Source organism: Notolepis coatsorum (genome assembly GCF_963971535.1).
Source record: "Notolepis coatsorum genome assembly, chromosome: 12".
NCBI lineage: Eukaryota > Metazoa > Chordata > Actinopteri > Aulopiformes > Paralepididae > Notolepis > Notolepis coatsorum.
The window spans coordinates 127,024,590-127,043,156 of NC_140176.1; the positions used below are offsets into that span (position 1 = coordinate 127,024,590).

The following is an 18,567-nucleotide window of genomic DNA, read 5'->3' on the forward strand; positions in this document are numbered from 1 at the left end:
GTCGAAGTTGCCATGCGTACAGCAAGGCAGGGCTGTACGTTAACTTTTTTTGCACATAGCACTGGTGCTACAGAGGTTGATAGTTTTGTAGCACTGGCCAAAATCTTGTAGCACAAGTATAAAACGTGTTATATTTGTAACAGTCACAAATGTGCCTATTGTATTTGTGTTATTTAGTTGCAGTCAGGGAACAAACTTAACCTTTTGACTTACCAGCCATTTGGCTGGTAGATTTAAAAAAGGCAGATTTTTTACCAGCCAAAAATTATAAATTGCTTTTTAGTATATCGCCATGTGTTATTATTACTATAATACTCTCATATGATATTTTCAATTAATATCATAAACAACAAGGAATATTAGCATAATTTTGAGTGGACTGAAGGAATGAGTCAGCGTTAATAGTTTTAAATGCAAATAATTTATTGAAACATAGAAGTGGGGTCGGTTGGGACACACACACACACTGGGGACCCTGATGTAAACAAGACGAAAGTCTTTCTCTGGTCTGCATCCCCTTAACAATTGTGTGTATTGAGCCGTACTGTATTGTACCCATTCTGCAATCTGTTAAATAAAGTTGTCATTCATTCACACTGTTTCAACTCACCACCCCTGCATCATCTAGTCTGTCTTCAAACTTCCACTCCTCTCGACACACACACACCCTTTCCCCAGTCCACACCGTCTCTATGGCTCTGCCTCTGATCAGGATTAGCTTGTTAGCTTATGCTAATGTAACGTTCATTTCGGGCGATGTGGGCATAAAGGAATGGCGATGATGCAAAGCGTGTTAGATGCATTTGCTCGCAACTCGCGGGGATATTGTTCGCTAGGGATTATGGGATTTGGTGTTTGATATATGGAGTTTTACGCAGAAGGGACATTGTATTTAATCGCACAAGACTACAAGTACCAAGTGGATAGCGGGCCATCGCTCCAGTGCTATTGAAGTCAATCCTTTCATCGCACAGACTGACGTCAGTGTCGCACGTGCAACATATATATCGCACTGTACTGCCCTGCAGCAAGGAGACCATGCACACCTCCGATAGGTGTGTATATATCTCGCTCTCTCTATCTCTCTCTCTTTCTCTCTCATGCATTGTATTTCAGCGAAAGGACCAGCTGCTGAGGCAGAGACAGATTCTGAAGAAGAGGATTTTCACGCTAAGCAGCGGGGTGAGTTTTGATCACTATCTCACACTGACTCATTCACTCACACAAGTTTCTAAATATGTATTATATGAATGTGTCTACAGTGCATTGTAGTATACCAGTTAGTTATTGTAATCTCATAATTTACAGGCAAAGGTCGAGGCCGGGGCAGAGGTCGGGGCCGGGGCCGTAAAAGCACAGCTGCTGGTGGGAGCGATGAGTGGATCAAAGGTACAGATAGTTTTGTGCCACTTAAATTTACCTTTGACGCAGAGCCAGGACCACTACACGATGCGGCCACCATCACATCCACCAAGCCCCTTGCCTTTCTGCGGCTGTTCCTCACTGATGAACTCATGGGTGGCATTGTACAGGAAACAAACTTGTATGCTGAACAAACAATGGCCGTCATTGATCCCAACAGGGAGAGTAACAGGCTACGCAGTTGGACGCCTGTCACCCTTGCGGAGTTGTGGAAGTTCCTAGGAATACTATTCCTAACTGGGATCGATCGGAAGCCGCAACTATACATGTACTGGTCAACTCTAAAGTTTTTCCATTGCGCCTATTTCTCCAAAACAATGGCACGTAATAGATACCAGGTCATTTGGAGGTTTCTACATTTTAGCAACAACGAGACAGCAGACAAGTCTGATAAAATGTACAAAGTACGCCCGGTCCTTGACTACCTTGTCAACCGATTCCGGGAGCTATTTCAGCCAGACAAGAATATTAGCATAGACGAGGGGATGCTGGCCTGGCGTGGCAAACTACAATTCAGAGTGTTCAGCCCCCTGAAGCGCACCAAATATGGGATCAGGTCATATGTGCTCTGTGATTCTCACACTGGTTACTGCTTTTCACTGCGACCATTTTGTGGGGACTATGCACCCCTCAAGGACACGGTTGTTGGGCTCCTAGGACGTCTGTCGGGCAAAGGTTATTTTTTGTACATGGATAACTTCTACAATTCAGTGGCCTTGTCTGACATACTCCTACAGTTGAGGACCCACATCTGCGGTACCTTGAGGATGCACCGGGGAGAACCGGCGCAGATAAAGCATGTAACCAATGTTGACCTGCCGGTGGGCGAGACCATGGCCCTGCACAACAATCGGGTCATGGTTCTCGCCTGGAGAGACAAGCGGATTGTCAAAATGATCAGCAGCTTTCACCATGGCACTCTAATGGAAACACTCGTCTGGAAGAAGGGTCATAGGACGAAGGTACCGGCAATGAAGCCAGACTGCGTGCTCACATATAATGTCTGCATGAACGGGGTTGACAAGTTAGATCAACATATCAGTTACTATCCGTTCATTAGGAAGACTGCAAAGTGGACCAAGAAGTTCGTAGTATATTTGATTCAAATAGCCATGAACAATGCCTATGTTCTGTACAGAGCCAGACAGCCAACAGGACCGCACAAGTCACTCATGCAGTTTCAAATACAAGTCATCGCTGACTTGTGTGATGAGGCAGATGCAGCCGGTTTAGCTCGCACAGTGGCCAGTGCCGCACGTGCCGCAGGTGAGGCAGAGGCAGGTGCCGCAGGTGGGGGGGTGGGGGGTGTGAGGTGGGAGGGAGCTTCCAGGGCCCAAAAGACAGATCCACACTGCAGGTTGGATGGCAAGCTAAAAATGCATGTTATGGAGAAGTACCCACCCACCCCAAAAAAGACGCATCCCACGAGAGAGTGCCGGGTCTGTAAAAAAAAAGGCATTAGGCGGGAAACCAGATCATACTGCTCGAAGTGTGGAGTCCCCCTACATCAAGAGTGTTTCACACCCTACCACACAAAGAGAGATTATGCTAGCTGAGCATTATCGCTAGCATAAACTCTCTTTGTGTGCTAAGAGTGGAAACACTCTCCATGAAATATATATATATATGGATGGGTGCGTACTTCCCCGTAGTATGTGTTATGATATATGAGTGTATACATTTAGTCATTTAGCTGACGCTTTTATCCAAAGTGACTTACAGGTTCTGTACGACAAGTCATCAGGACAGGCACAACTCTATCAGCTGAGTAACAATGTGTGTCTGAGGCGGCCAGACGATGCAGAGCGTAGGGTTATTGAGGGTGTGTAGTATATTGTATAGTGTCTTGTAAATAGTGTAAGTATTTCACAATATAGGTATTACTGGTTGTACAGAACAAAGGTGTTGGCACACAGTAAATTTTGCTGAGTATATTTTACTCAAACTGAGTACATTTTACTCAAACTGTACTGGTCAACTCTAAAATGTTTCCATTGCGCCCATTTCTCCAACACAATGTCACGCAATAGATACCAGATCATTTGGAGGTTCCTACATTTTAGCAACAACGAGACAGCAGACAAGGCTGATAAACTGTACAACGTACGCCCGGTCCTAGATTACCTTGTCAACCGATTCCAGGAGCTATTTCAGCCAGACCAGAATATTAGCATAGACCCAAATGGACTCAGTTTGAGTAAAATTTACTCTGCAAAATTTACTGTGCACATGGATATATTTGAAACACTATTCTTGGTCCACTTTCAGAGTAGCAATGTTGGTCTATCTTGTCAATGCCGTTCATCAGTGTCCTGGTGTTAGCTGCTGATCATTTTCACAGAGTTTCACAGAGTACATATGGCTCACTTTACTAACTAACACACTATGTACATATGTGTTCTGATGCACACACATAATGGTTATCTGCCATTTTGTCAGGTCAACACTAAACATATTTTACATGCACATGTGCAGCGGCCATTTTGCCAGGTCGAAAATGAATGGACTTGAATATATACACATTGTATGTTGTTTTTGCTACTGTATAGATATGTCCAGGTCAAAACAATGCACTGTACATGTTGTGCCTTACCTGAAGTGAACACATATTGTCCACTTCAAGTGTTATAGATAGTTCATTATGCTTTTTTATAGCATGAATGTGAATGCACTTTACATGGCGTACCCAATGGTGAATAAATATTGTACACTTCAAGTGTCAAGTGTGTATATACAGAACATTATTATGCAATGTGTTTTTTACAACATGTGTGTCGAGTATCTGTTGAACACATGGTGCACTTGCTAATGCAATCACTACTTATCTGAAGTAAAGACATTTCTTCCACTCCATCAAGTGTCAAGTGTGTATTATATACATAATACATTATAATGCAATGATTTTTATAACTTGTGTGTCTTAGATTATAATATACAGAATACAATGCAATGCAAAAAAGAGATAAGATATTCCTTTATTGATCCCCTTGGGGAAAATTCAGGCATCATAGCAGCATTACATGTCAGAATACCTGTGGACGACTACACCATGATATGCAGGTAAATTCATCACGAACAGCTGTGAAGACATATTAGTATGCTGAGATATACAGTAATTGTGTGAAATTGAAGCAATATATATATATATACATTATTATAAAAATTCATATGGCATGCAACGTAATCTATATAAAAAATATCCCTATATGCATTGCATTTCATGAATGCTAAAACACCAAGTGGTTTAGTGTACAATGTGTGACATTATGCACTTGGAATACATGCAATCATGATCTACCCCCCCCCCCCCCATTTATCGAATGTGAAGCGTATGCACAGTTTTGCTAAATTGCTGCGTTTTCTATACATATTTTTGATTTACCTTGAAAATGTCTATATGTAATATTAGTATGCCGAGAGATGTATACGGTAATTGTGTGGAATTGAAGCATACAGCTACACATTATTATAAAAATGCATATAGGCATACAACGTGATCGATACAAATATCTCTATATAATATATGCATTGCATTTCATGAATGATAAACACCACTAAGTGTTGTGTGTACAGTTCATGACATTATTGCACTTGGACAATGTGTTTCAGACGAGGAAATATGATTTCGCGCTGCTGCAGCAAAACGCTCATATCTCGGCTTTGAGGAAATGCGCCTCGAATTGGGCCAATATTTACCTTTTTTGGCGTGGAATTGTGAACGAACGACGGCATGGATCAACAAACGGATTTTGGCGTATTGTACATCAACTAGCATATTGTCAAATGAGCCCAACCATTTCCACATAGCTAAAATATATAATATAGAAATCTATCCGCGGAAATCATGAGTTTTCGCTAAATCAGCCTCTTAAGAGTGTGGCACGGTGGGGGATTTGCCGTCTCCCCCTAGTGGCGCTCAAAGTGTTAACATGTTGTTTCCATGTTAATTTCTGGTCAATAACTACCCCTAGAAATTTTATCTCAAAAACTCTTTCTATTTTTACATCACATATTTTTAACTCTATCTCCCCCTCTATTTCTTTTCGATTTCCAAAAACCATAAATTTAGTTTTCTTAATATTGAGAGACAATTTATTAACATCAAACCAAGTTGAGAGTTTCAAGCTCTCTTTCAATATCAGGCAAAAGTTCCTTTAAATTACTTCCTGAGCAATATAAATTTGTATCATCTGCAAAAATAACAAACTTTAACAGTTCAGCAACATTGCACATATCATTAATATAAAGTATAAATAGTTTTGGACCTATCACAGATCCCTGAGGTACTCCACAGGTGACCTTCCTAAATCCTGACACAGTGTCATTGATTTGCACACATTGCTGTCTGTTTTCCAAGTAGCTCTTTAGCCAAGAGTTAGCTATACCTCGTATCCCATACTTATCCAGTTTTCTCACTAATATGCTGTGATCTATTGTATCAAAAGCCTTCTGTAGGTCAATATAAATACCAATAGAACACTTGTCATTTTCAACTGCTTTAGTTATTTCTTCTACCATCTCCATCACTGCACATGTAGTATTTATATTTTTCCTAAACCCATACTGGTGTTCACTCAGTATTTTGTATTTGCCAATGAAAAGATCCAGTTGTTTCACAAATAGTTTCTCTAATATTTTTGAAAATTGAGGAAGTAGGGACACTGGTCTATAATTGTCCATTTGATGTTTATCTCCATTTTTATATATTGGTATTACCTTTGCTGGTTTCATATTATTAGGAAAAACACCTCTTTGAAAAGACAGATTGCATATATAGGTCAAAGGTTTTACAATAGACTGAATTACTTCTTTAATAATTACCATATCAATGGAGTTTATAATAATTACCATATCAATGGAGTTTATATCAGTTGATGTTTTGTTTTTGAATTTACTTACAATATCAATTATATCAAGTTAATTTACCCCACAAAGGAACATAGAACTGATATTATCATTAATAAGATTATTAAACATATCCTTTTTATCATCAGGCACAACAATTTTGCTGGCCAAAGTAGTTCCAACACCCACAAAGTTGTCATTGAAATCTTCAACAATGCTTTTTACATTGTCCACTTTAGCATCTGAGCTATTTAGAAAATAGCTTGGAAATTCAGATTTATAGCCTCTATTTCGAATAATATGATTGATTATTTTCCAGGTCTTTTGTATATTATTTGCACTATCTTCTAACATTTTATTGTAGTATTCCTTCTTCTGTACTCTCATAATGGAAGTCAGTTTGTTTTTATACAGCTTATATTTTTCTTCGCTTTTACTTGTTCTCAGTTGTAAATATTTCTTGTAAAGTAAGTTTTTCTTTTTGCACGCCCTTTGCGTAGCTTTGGTCATCCATGGCTTTCCTTTATATTTATCCTTCACCCAGCTCTTTCTAATAGGACAGTGTTTGTTGTATAGCTCTGTGAACGTCAACAAAAAAGCATCATATGCCTGATTTGGATCGTCAACATACACCTCATCCCAGTTGTAGTTTGTAAGGTCCATCCTTAAGGCCTCCATTCTTTCTGGTGTCTTAATTCTTACAATTTTACAATAAGGTTCACTTACATCAACTGAACATTTTTCCTTTAAATTATGTAGAATCACAAAAATAGGAAAATGATCACTGATTTTACTTACTTTTTCCCACATTTTATAACATACACAATTTATTTAATTCAAATTTTCACGACAACATGGATGCATGTACTCTGCCAGCATGTTTAATATCCTTACTAAAGGTACAAATACAAAGACACTGTACTACAAAATAGGGGTGGGAATCGCCAGACCTCACGATACGATACTATCGCGATACTTGCGTCACGATACGATCGCGATACGCTGAAAATATTGCGATATTTATAAATAATTTTATTTTTGCTCACATTTAATTCATTACCTTTTTTCAAGTGCAAAGTAAAACTTTGTCAACATGTTTTATCTAATAAAATAAAGTTCAGTCTGTTCATCTCACTTCAATATTTTTTATTGCAGAACATGGTATTTTCTCAAGCAGACAGATGTAAACACTGTAATCTGTGTTGTATGTACCTGACAAACTGAACTGTTTGTATTACAGTCATATTCCATGTGTGTGTGGACTACTGTACTATTACAGGTATTGAAATGAACAATGCAACTTCCTTATACAAAAAAATAATAATAATAATAATTTAAATTATGAATAATTAAATATCGATACTTGGCGTCCCTGTATCGATACAGTATCGCCACGCAAAGTATCGCGATACTACTATGTATAAATTTTTTCCCCCACCCCTACTACAAAAATACAATGTACAAAGGTAGTAGTATTAAAAATGCCACACCTAAATATTACTCACTAAAAAGAGCTGTGAAAATATTGTGAAATACTTGCTTTTTATATATTCTCATTATTGACATGGACTGCACTTTTTGACTAAGATTTAACTTAAACTTTATTGTAAAAAAAATTATTAACTTTTTCAAAAACTCATCAAATTAATTTTTGTCACACCTATATCGGCAGGGTCGGTCGGCAACCGGAACCAAACCATTTATTTTTCATGGCCTTAGACATTATTTCTGATGGAAAAATGAGCATAAAAAGCAAAATACAGAATTCTGAAATATTAAAACGGAAAAAAATGAATTTGGGAAAAAATCTAATGGAATTTGGAAAAAAATAAAACAGATTTCATATGGCTCTACACAATTAACCATAGCTAGCCTGTGAATGTAAAGCAGTACCATAGCTAGCCTGTGGATGTAAAGCAGTACCATAGCTAGCCTGTGGATGTAAAGCAGTACCATAGCTAGCCTGTGGATGTAAAGCAGTACCATAGCTAGCCTGTGGATGTAAAGCAGTACCATAGCTAGCCTGTGGATGTAAAGCAGTACCATAGCTAGCCTGTGGATGTAAAGCAGTACCATAGCTAGCCTGTGGATGTAAAGCAGTACCATAGCTAGCCTGTGGATGTAAAGCAGTACCATAGCTAGCCTGTGGATGTAAAGCAGTACCATAGCTAGCCTGTGGATGTAAAGCAGTACCATAGCCAGCCTGTTACCTGCATCTTCACCAGCTCCTCTTCAACCAGCCTCTTTATGAGGAGTTTCGTCTCTGGACTTAATGACCGACCGCCTGCATGCTCCAGGTAGCGGCTCTTTAAGATCCCCAGAGTGAGTGTGCTGCAAGGAGAAGAGATGAGAATTAGAGGGGGGGGGGGGGGCTGAGCCTCTACTAGGAGGTGGTCCAGAGGGGGGGGGGGGGGGGGGGGGGCTGAGCCTCTACTAGGAGGTGGTCCAGAGGGGGGGGGGGGGGGGGCTGAGCCTCTACTAGGAGGTGGTCCAGAGGGGGGGGGGGGGAGGGGGGGAAGTCTCTACTAGGAGGTGGTCCAGAGGGGGGGGGGGGGGGCTGAGCCTCTACTAGGAGGTGGTCCAGAGGGGGGGGGGGGGAGGGGGGAGTCTCTACTAGGAGGTGGTCCAGGGGGGGGGGGCTGAGCCTCTACTAGGAGGTTGTCCAGAGGGGGGGGGGGGGGCTGAGTCTCTACTAGGAGGTGGTCCAGAGGGGGGGGGGGGGGCTGAGCCTCTACTAGGAGGTGGTCCAGAGGGGGGGGGGGGGCTGAGCCTCTACTAGGAGGTGGTCCAGAGGGGGGGGGGGGGCTGAGTCTCTACTAGGAGGTGGTCCAGAGGGGGGGGGGGGGGGGGGGGGGGTGAGTCTCTACTAGGAGGTGGTCCAGAGGGGGGGGGGGGGGGGAGTCTCTACTAGGAGGTGGTCCAGAGGGGGGGGGGGGGGTGAGTCTCTACTAGGAGGTGGTCCAGAGGGGGGGGGGGGGCTGAGTCTCTACTAGGAGGTGGTCCAGAGGGGGGGGGGGGGCTGAGTCTCTACTAGGAGGTGGTCCAGGGGGGGGGGGGGGGGCTGAGGCTCTACTAGGAGGTGGTCCAGAGGGGGGGGGGGGGCTGAGTCTCTACTAGGAGGTGGTCCAGGGGGGGGGGGGGGGGCTGAGGCTCTACTAGGAGGTGGTCCAGGGGGGGGGGGGGGGGGCGGGGGCTGAGCCTCTACTAGGAGGTGCTACACATCTACTGCTATAATGTATAGACAGAGTATAATGTTAACTTTCTAGCTTACTTTTGGACGACAGTAACGTTAGCAAAAAATTAGGGCTGTCAGTTTATCGCGTTAGATTAATTAATTACATAGCAAATATCGCGTTATGAAAATTAACTCAAAATGTATTACAAAATTTAAAAAAAAAAATTTTAACAATTTTTTTTTTATCTCATTCATTCCATAAGAATGTAGAATACACATTTACAGACTTTTTTTTTTATATGGTCCATTTGCATGTTCTTGGTATCTGATTCTAGGGATATCTATGGATCTCAAGGAATGTATTCCCAGTGTCAGAAATATTGTGTCTATTACTAGGTTTGCTTAAATTGTAATGAACCAAATGAGAATATCAATAATTTTTTTTTATCTTTGACTGTGAATAACACTATGCTCAAATTGACCAGACCTGAAAAATCTAAGCAAATGAAAGATGATTAAACAGAAGGTTTTGTAGATACAGTACTGAATTCTGCCATCCGGACCAATGCAATTTGAAATATGATTATAGAATATAGAATATCAGGCATAAAATGGTTATGCGATAAAAATGCGATAAATTAATTACAAATCCTGATCAGGCGATTTTTTTTATCGCCCGACAGCACTACTAAAAATACAGACTAGTGCAGTGGTTCCCAAAGTCGGGGTCGCGACCCAAAGGTGGGCCGCGAGCAGCCACGGGAGGGCCGTGAGATGATTTCCAAATAAATTTAAATAAAAATTGTCAGGCCACTGAACTTAGAAGCAGGCCAGGACAGTGTTTCTAGTTGTATTCTAAAATTCTATTCTATTGTATTCTAAAATGTGACTATATGGTTTTATATTAACTTAATAAATAAACAAAAACGAAAAATCTACTTATTTCAACGAACATTTCAAACTAAATAACAGATTATGCACATAAAACGCTGAAAACAACCGAAGCAACAATAGTATTTTAATGATGCTATTATTATTATTATTATCATTATTATTTTGCAACAAGTTAGCCCTCTCATAAATAGCACATATAAATGAATAACTAACTTGAACTAACTTAATAGGATTGAAGTGATATTTGGCTTAAAAAATCGGTCGCCTGGCAAAAAATAAATAAAAAAAAAGCCTGACGATGTGCATTGGGCCGCGGCTCTCTGACGCCTTATTTTCTGGGTCCCGGCCGCGTTTTCCTTAATGCCAAGCAAGCAGTGCAAAAATGCTTCCGCATTCGTCACCGCACGCCAGTGCGGTAAAGCGCCCTTCTTTTCAGGCCCCGCTTAGACAAATGCTACCGTGCGTGCACCGGCGGCGGCGTGCTCGCTCAGGTGCGTGCGTGCGCCGGCGTGCTCGCGCGAGGTGCCCGCGCATGCGCATGAGATCCCGCCTTGGTTCGACAATATATATAAGTCACCGCCCCTTATTCAGTATCTAGAAAATAGCTCAATTGGCAAGGCCACATGGCTGTGGATCCTATGGCTCGTTTGCTGGCGAGTTCGAATCCCATCGAAAAAATTTTTTAACGTGATTTTTTTTTAACGTGTATTCTTTCGCCGGTTAAGGTTAGGCATGGTTTCGGAGTTGGTTAAGGTTAGAACGGTTAAGTTTAGGCGCTGTTAAGGAGCTGGTTAAGGTTAGAGTTTGTCAAAGAGAATGGCAATATAATTTCTATGGTTAAGGTTAGGCATGGTTAAGGTTAAGGTTAGGCATTGTTTCGGAGTTGGTTAAGGTTAGAACGGTTAAGTTTAGGCGCTGTTAAGGAGCTGGTTAAGGTTAGAGTTTGTCAAAGAGAATGGCAATAGACAGCCTATTTCCGCGCGACCTGGGCGCTGGGCGGCGGAAAATGAAAGGCGCATTACTGCACGCCACTACGGTAAAATTTTGCACTGCTTGCTTGGCATAAAGCTACACGCGTCCCGGCCTGAAAAGTTTGGGAACCCCTGTAGGCCGTGAGCCAGGGCCCCAAATTTGGGCCGCGGCTACCATCTTGGGGGACTAACTTTCATAGTGATTTTTGGGAAGGTATACACCCCTGCTTCTAGAAAATATGTGATAGCAATGCAGCAGTTGCCTCCAAATGTGTGCTATCACATGTTTTATAAAACTACCAAGCATATTTTTCAGGCCTCCTGTCCGAAATTACATGCCCCAAATGAATCATGATAGCTCCTGAACCATAAGGCCTATATGCATGTTTCTGGTCTCCTTTGATAGGTAACAAGCTAGGACATATGAATCCAGTGTAACAGGGCTCCAGACTAACTTTTTTCACCACCGTCCCAGAACCGTCCCGAAATACAATTTTAACCGTCCCAAAGTGAATGTAACCGTCCCAAAAATACATTAATTTTTTTTCTTTTTTTTAATTAAATTATACTTTTTTTTTTCTTTTTTTTTATACAGCTACTGTTTTATATATACTGTTTTTTAGTAATAACTAGAAAGTAATGGTATTTATTCAACAACAGGTGATTGATTATGATACTAATACAAATCTATACACTGAGTATGGGGCTGCAGCACTGCAGATATACCCTACTCCAACGATCCACACGGACATTACACGGTGTTGCACTCGTTACCAAGTGGCTCTGCAGATATACCCTACTCAGCTACAAGGCTCCGTTGGAGGATCTGTTGTGATTTTTGCACAATAAATATTCAACATTCTCTTTTGAGACTCCGCCTCAGACTCTTATCATTTGGCACTAAAAGCTAAACATTGTCACCGATATGGCTGTCCGCAACATGTCATTAATTGTGTACGCGAGGTGGTTCAGTGACGACGCTAACATGAGCTAGGTTAGCTAGCATGTAGCTGCAGATGGAAAGACTAACTTTACTGGTGAAAATGTGATTTACGTTGGAATACTCCTTTGCCAACTTGCTGTACTTTGCTTGCAGGTCTGCAGCCATTATTGCTGGATTATGAATAGTCCCAACTTTAGCCAAGGTAACGTTAAGCTAAAACTAGCTCTTCAGCTAATGCTAACACCAGCAATCGAACCCATCAGAGCTCCCCGTCACACTGCTCAAACACGTTTGTTTTATAATGCTCACAGCAGACCGCAGTGTTGTTGATAAATTACGTGGGGATTTAAGTTCCGCAAAAAAAGGTTCCGCACCGTTGCAATCGTACGGTGCACAGCGCGTACTGTACCGGAGGAGAGGTGGGTAGGAACTTGATGCTGGATGAGCGTATTGCTGCGTTGGGAGGCGGAGATAGTCATTGGATTTGGCAAATCACGCTACGTTTAGACTTCAGTGAACTTAGTCAGCACGAGACATTCACCATTTGACAGCAATATATGCGCGCACTGACAGTCGGCCAATTGACATTTCCTGTGAAAAAAAAATCCTCTCCGTCCCGGATGCGTCCCAGCAAAGATTTCTGTTCGTCCCAAATCAATATTTGATCGTCCCCGGGATGACGGGACATCGTTAGTCTCGAGCCCTGCAGTGTAAGTAAACCCACATCTATTACTATTCCAGAGTAAATGGAGATACAATGAAGGAAAACATCATATTTTTACCCTCGCCTGGTACATAATCTTAATTTAAAAGGCAATATGACCACTATAACCAATATCCCATGGATAATAATGCAACTGTATGTGTTCTCCTACTCCTTGACTACAAATCTAACTCTGGATGTGATGAAAATACACTAAAAATACAACATTTATGATACAATTTATAAAGATATCCCATTTGATCCATGGACATGACTTTTCAAGGCTGTCTAGATCTATAATTATTGTCATCTGACTCCACCGGGTCCACCCACCCATATGAACAAACATTTGATTGGATGTCTATAAGCCAACCACTGTTCTAACATCATCTAAAATGGACTGCATTAGAGCCACACCCTTCTTTCAGCAAGCATGGACGATCGTGATCCTAGGAGAAAGCGTAAGGAACATTTTAATCAATTAATCATGTTTTAAACATGTCACTGTGCAGGTTAAGAGGTTATTCAACTTGAACGTAAACACACAGGTGATTTTTTCGTCAGCAATGTTGGTGATTATTATTTTTTGTTTTTTTTTGTTTCAGGTACTGTGGTGAGAGAGACGAGTAGAGTAGATTTAGATCTGGAGTAGCTGAATCAATTTGCATCAGAATGGAGAGCCATACACAGAGATTATATTAAGAAACAGTGTATCATACACCAGGACACATCAAAAGAAGATGATGACCATTTAGTTAGTCCTCAAGACTATACATCCTGGGAAACATTACTTGAAGCAGCCAAAGTGAGAAAGTATGCCCCTATTTTATATGTTGCGCAAGAACTTGGAGAAAAAGAAGTCCCAAGAATCTACTATCACGGAAAATGCCGAAGCCTATTCACCATGAAGAGAGACTTAGAGACTCTGAAAAGGAAAGTCAAAGAAAGCATTACTGATGAAGCTGGTGAGACATCAAAAAGGCCAAGGAGGAGATCTTCATCAGAAGCAAGAGTGTATGATAAAATCTGAATTTTTTGTGATAAGATGAAGAAGGTTCTAAAGGGCTCCCAGGTGCGTGAAAAGCTTACACAAGCTGTACAATTCAGAGCCGACCAAACACTACGAGAATGTGCAACCCAAAATGGAGATGAAAAGATTTTAGCAGTAACAAGCAGAGACATAGTAGCTGCAGAGGCGCACTATCATCGTCCATGCTATAAGGATTACACCAGAATGAAGAAAAAGGCACCTGAGTACAAAGAGAATGATGAAGAAACAGATGATGAACTGTATAAAAGGATTGAAAGGGAAGGCTATAAAGACCTTTTCAATTATATCAGAACTGATATCATACCCAACAAGATGATTGTACAAGTCACTTCTTTGGTCACGAAACTTGAATCTTTCATGCTATCTGGTGGAGTTACACTCAGGCAAGATTATACAAGGAATCACATTCGTAGGAAACTTGAATCTGAGATAGATATATTTCCAGATGACAAAGGAAAATTGTTGATGGTTCCTAAAAGTGTATCCTTAAGGGACATTGTCTTGGAAAATCAAACTCTACAGAGGGAGCTCAAAGTTTGGAGGGCTAAGTCAACCAATCTCAACAAGATCATAGATCAAACTTCATCGTATATCAGATCAATCATTAGACCAGGGTTAGAAATTAACATTTTTTTTCAAGGGCTTTTTTTGCCCCCCTTAATTGATTTTCGGGGGCTTTTTTTTGTATTTCGGGGGCACTGAATTTTTATGATAAACGGTAGGGGTGGGACGGTTCACAAAATGGACGGTTTGGTTCGTATCACGATTTTGGGGTCACGGTTTTCAGTTCGATATACGTTAATCTTTATTAAAAAAAATTTAACACTCAAATCTAAACATGCTTCTCATTTATTAAAAATAAAAGGTTTACAGTGTTTACAGCCTTAAATAATGTTTGGCACACAAAGACCGAACCAACTGAAAAATATAGGCTACATTTGTCAAAGTATTAACTTAGTGCAAACAAACAATATGCTCAGCCAGCACTAGACTTTCCTTTCTTTAATTAATATAAACACACAAAAACAATGTCAACCATGTTTAAATTCCCTGATTGTCAGTTCTTAATGGAAAGATTCGTTTTCTGCTTGAAATTATTATGTTTCTGTCTACATTTATTTAGACTAACATTATTTAAATATTGAGTGCATCTGTGGTGGATTACGCAATTCGGTGAGTTGGAACTATCTATGGGTTGGCGCCGGGTCCCCACGGACATTTTAGTGTCACGCACCTTCAGCAATGTTATTATCAGCTCCGGTAACGTTAGGAGGTGATGGCATGCAGTGGGAAAGCGGCAATAGTCCCGGTTGGAGTTAATAAAACACAGTTGTATGTTAGCCTTCTTGGATGTTGAATAAACGCCTATCATTGTCTTTAAACACCCCGCCTCTCAGACTCCCATTTCCTCCTCTGCTACAGTAGCTACGGTGACATTTCATTGACTGTACAGTATTAGCTTGCGGGCTGCGTCGGGCTACCATAGTTAAAACGTGCGTTGTGTTTACGAACTGCTATGGCAAGATGTGTGTAGGCCTATGTAATGTTAATGGCTATGTTTTTAAAGTCGTAATGAAGATTGATTTATATTGTGCGTGCCATTTTTACACAAACTGACTAGCACCTGGCTGGCTACAGTGCTGCTGCTGCTGCCTGCAGCCAGTGCAGAACACCGGCTCCGCCAAATGATTTTTTTTATTTGCGCGTCATCTGAACCGTACGATACAGACGCTCCATTACCGGATAAATATATATATAATTAGTAAACTGTCGGGGGCATTAAGTGCCCCCTTTAACTGATTTTCGAGGGCATTTTGTCCATTTTCAAGGGCATTATGCCCCAAGCCCCCGTTAATTTCGAACCCTGCATTAGACACAAGATGACTGTGACTCCCTGGCCCTTCCACCCATCTGATGTGAAAGATAGATATGCTCATATGTCCATACCAGAACAACTAGAACGGCTTCTTGTTGGACTGCTCACTGGAAATCCTGACACCAAAACTCAAACACAGAGAGTCAATGCTCTGGTTCAGTCATTTAGTCAGGACATAATATATGCTGTGACATGTGGTCAACACAAACCACCAAAGCACCTTCTACTTCCTTATGCAGTAAAAACATTGACGGGTAACACTGAACTCATCCAAACACTGAACAGGCTTGGGCATGGAGTCTCTTACTCCCAACTTGAAGAGAATGACATTGCTCTGTGTCTCCAAAAGCTAGCAACAGCCTCAAACCAGAGAGTTGTACTTCCAGCATCCATCAAGCCTCATGTCTTTACCAATCTTGCATGGGACAATATCGATAGACTTGAGGAAACTCTCACTGGAAAGGGCACATCACATAGAGTCAATGGCATATGTTGTGAAGGGCCAGATTAAACCGAATATATATATTTATTTATATATATATATTTAATTGTATTTGTATATTCTCTAATATTCCCTGATATCCCTTGTATATTCCTTGTACAATATGCATTGAATATCCATTCTAGCCTACTGAACATCCCATAATAGTCTCCATTCTACTATTGGTCGAGACCTTGGTGCCAGGCTGCCATACCCCTCAGACCCAGTTCAAACGTACCGCTCGACATGTACGAACAAGTCCTAGTTCCGCGTAGGAATTTGGCTACCGCACCACTAATGGGACTATTTGTTCATAGTGCGTATATATACTGCGCTACTAAAGTAGGACTTTCTTTTCAGTCCAGTTTCTTACCCTCCAATAGAGTCACAGACGTAAAGCCTCCCCGCGATGCCACGTGTGGGAGTAAGGCCAAGTTCGGCCTACCATCGGTATTGAGACATCGTGTATATTAATATTTGAATAGTCATATTTGGCACTATATCGTCGAGTTGGACGTAGTCTATTAAGCTAATAATAGTCTGTTAATATATAGTGCTTCGTGCGGTGAGAATACTACCGTAGTCAGTACCCCATCGTTTCGGGCAGAGAACTGGCTGCTTACCCAGGGTGGTTGACCCTATGTGAAGCTGCACCCGAGGAGCCCCAGAGCCGACGAGCGAGTGGACCTGTATACCGGATTATTCTACCGACGACAGCCCGCCTTCCCAGGCACGGATTATGCTTTGGATACTTTGATTATTCTATGGATAAAGACCCCCGACACTACCGTGTGTTGGAACCCCCCCCCCCCTGGAGAGGACGCAAGGTGAGGAGACGCTCTGCAAGACGAGGTCTCTCCACATCTCTCCCCCGTGGACCGGAGAGAGCCGGCCCACAAAGAGTCCACCTGCTTTCATCTGTGGTCCAAGGATCGCCGGCGCATTGAACGGCACTACAGTGGGTTCACCTGGGATACCCTTGGCCGGACGAGGCAGCTGGATTCTACCCCCCCCCCCCTCCTACTCCTGTCGGCTTACAAGCGACCGGATTAACCCCCTCTAGTGTATCCAGCCTATAATCATTAAAGTATCATTGCTGTTATTCCTTAACTATTCCAGGTCGTATATTTACCACCTGCGCCTTCAGAGATTGGACATTATCTATTGATATACCGACGAATACTCCTTGCCATAAAAGTGCATACTATTTCAATTCATAAATGTAATTAAGTGATTAAGTGTTTATTCTACACACCATCGCTGTGTAGGAAATAAAGACCTGCTTCTAATTCGTACATTTGTGTTGGATCCGTTTCATCTACGTGAGAGTGTTCATGATAATATATTTATGCCGTGTACTGGGTGGCCGAATATTAGGGGTGGGAATCACCAGTTTCATCATGATACGATACGATATCGATTCTTTGGACAACGATACGATATTTGCCGATATCACAAAGTCTCTCACGATACAATACGATACGATTAGATTCAGGTGCCTGCGATCGATATGAGATGATATCATATGCCCATTTAACACAATCAGTAACATTTAGATCAACAAAAAAAAGGTAATGAAAATATCATTTGACATTTGTATTTTTGAGCTCTTCCAGACATTTAAAGGAAAATCAATCTATTGTTTTTAATACAAATAGACCTCCTGTTCACTGTAAAGTGCCACGTTTTTATATATTGAGCTTTAAACTTTAAGCTACATTTTTTGGAACTCAAAACTCACAACCTCCCTCTCCCAAACCGTTCCTACAACAATTTGTTGATGTTGCATGATCATGTATAGGCCTACATTTATTATGTATTATATTGTTTATGTTTAAATAACATTTAAACATCAAACTCCTCTGACCTCATCTGGTCTTTCCAAAGACGCGCGCACACACACACACACAGAAAGGGAGAATGCTATGCTGTAACATCTACACACACGGAGCTACTGCTGTTGTTCTTGGGCGGATATGAGACTCGCCACAGGATTTTCAAAATAAGAGTATCGATATGAATCGATCTTATTACATCGCATCGATCCGATTCGATTGTTGATAATTACATCGATGTATCGATCTGGATCGATGTATCGTCCCACCCCTACCGAATATTAAGTACAAAGGTAGTGGTAGTAAGTATCATATCTAGTAATACAGTCAGGGAATTGTACCCCTCAGTTACAATTGGTCCTTCGAGCCGG

General features: G+C 41.3%; 1 protein-coding gene across 2 annotated transcripts in view; it reads right to left on the reverse strand.

Moving 5' to 3' along the window:
• LOC311238460 (uncharacterized protein) overlaps positions 1 to 18,567 on the reverse strand; it is a 157,415-nt gene that overhangs the window by 106,727 nt on the left and 32,121 nt on the right. For both annotated transcript variants that reach the window (XM_084326533.1, XM_084326532.1), the window contains exon 2: positions 8,478 to 8,598. In XM_084326533.1, the coding sequence (XP_084182659.1) occupies positions 8,478 to 8,598 (121 nt within the window). The remainder of the gene's footprint in view (positions 1 to 8,477; positions 8,599 to 18,567) is intronic.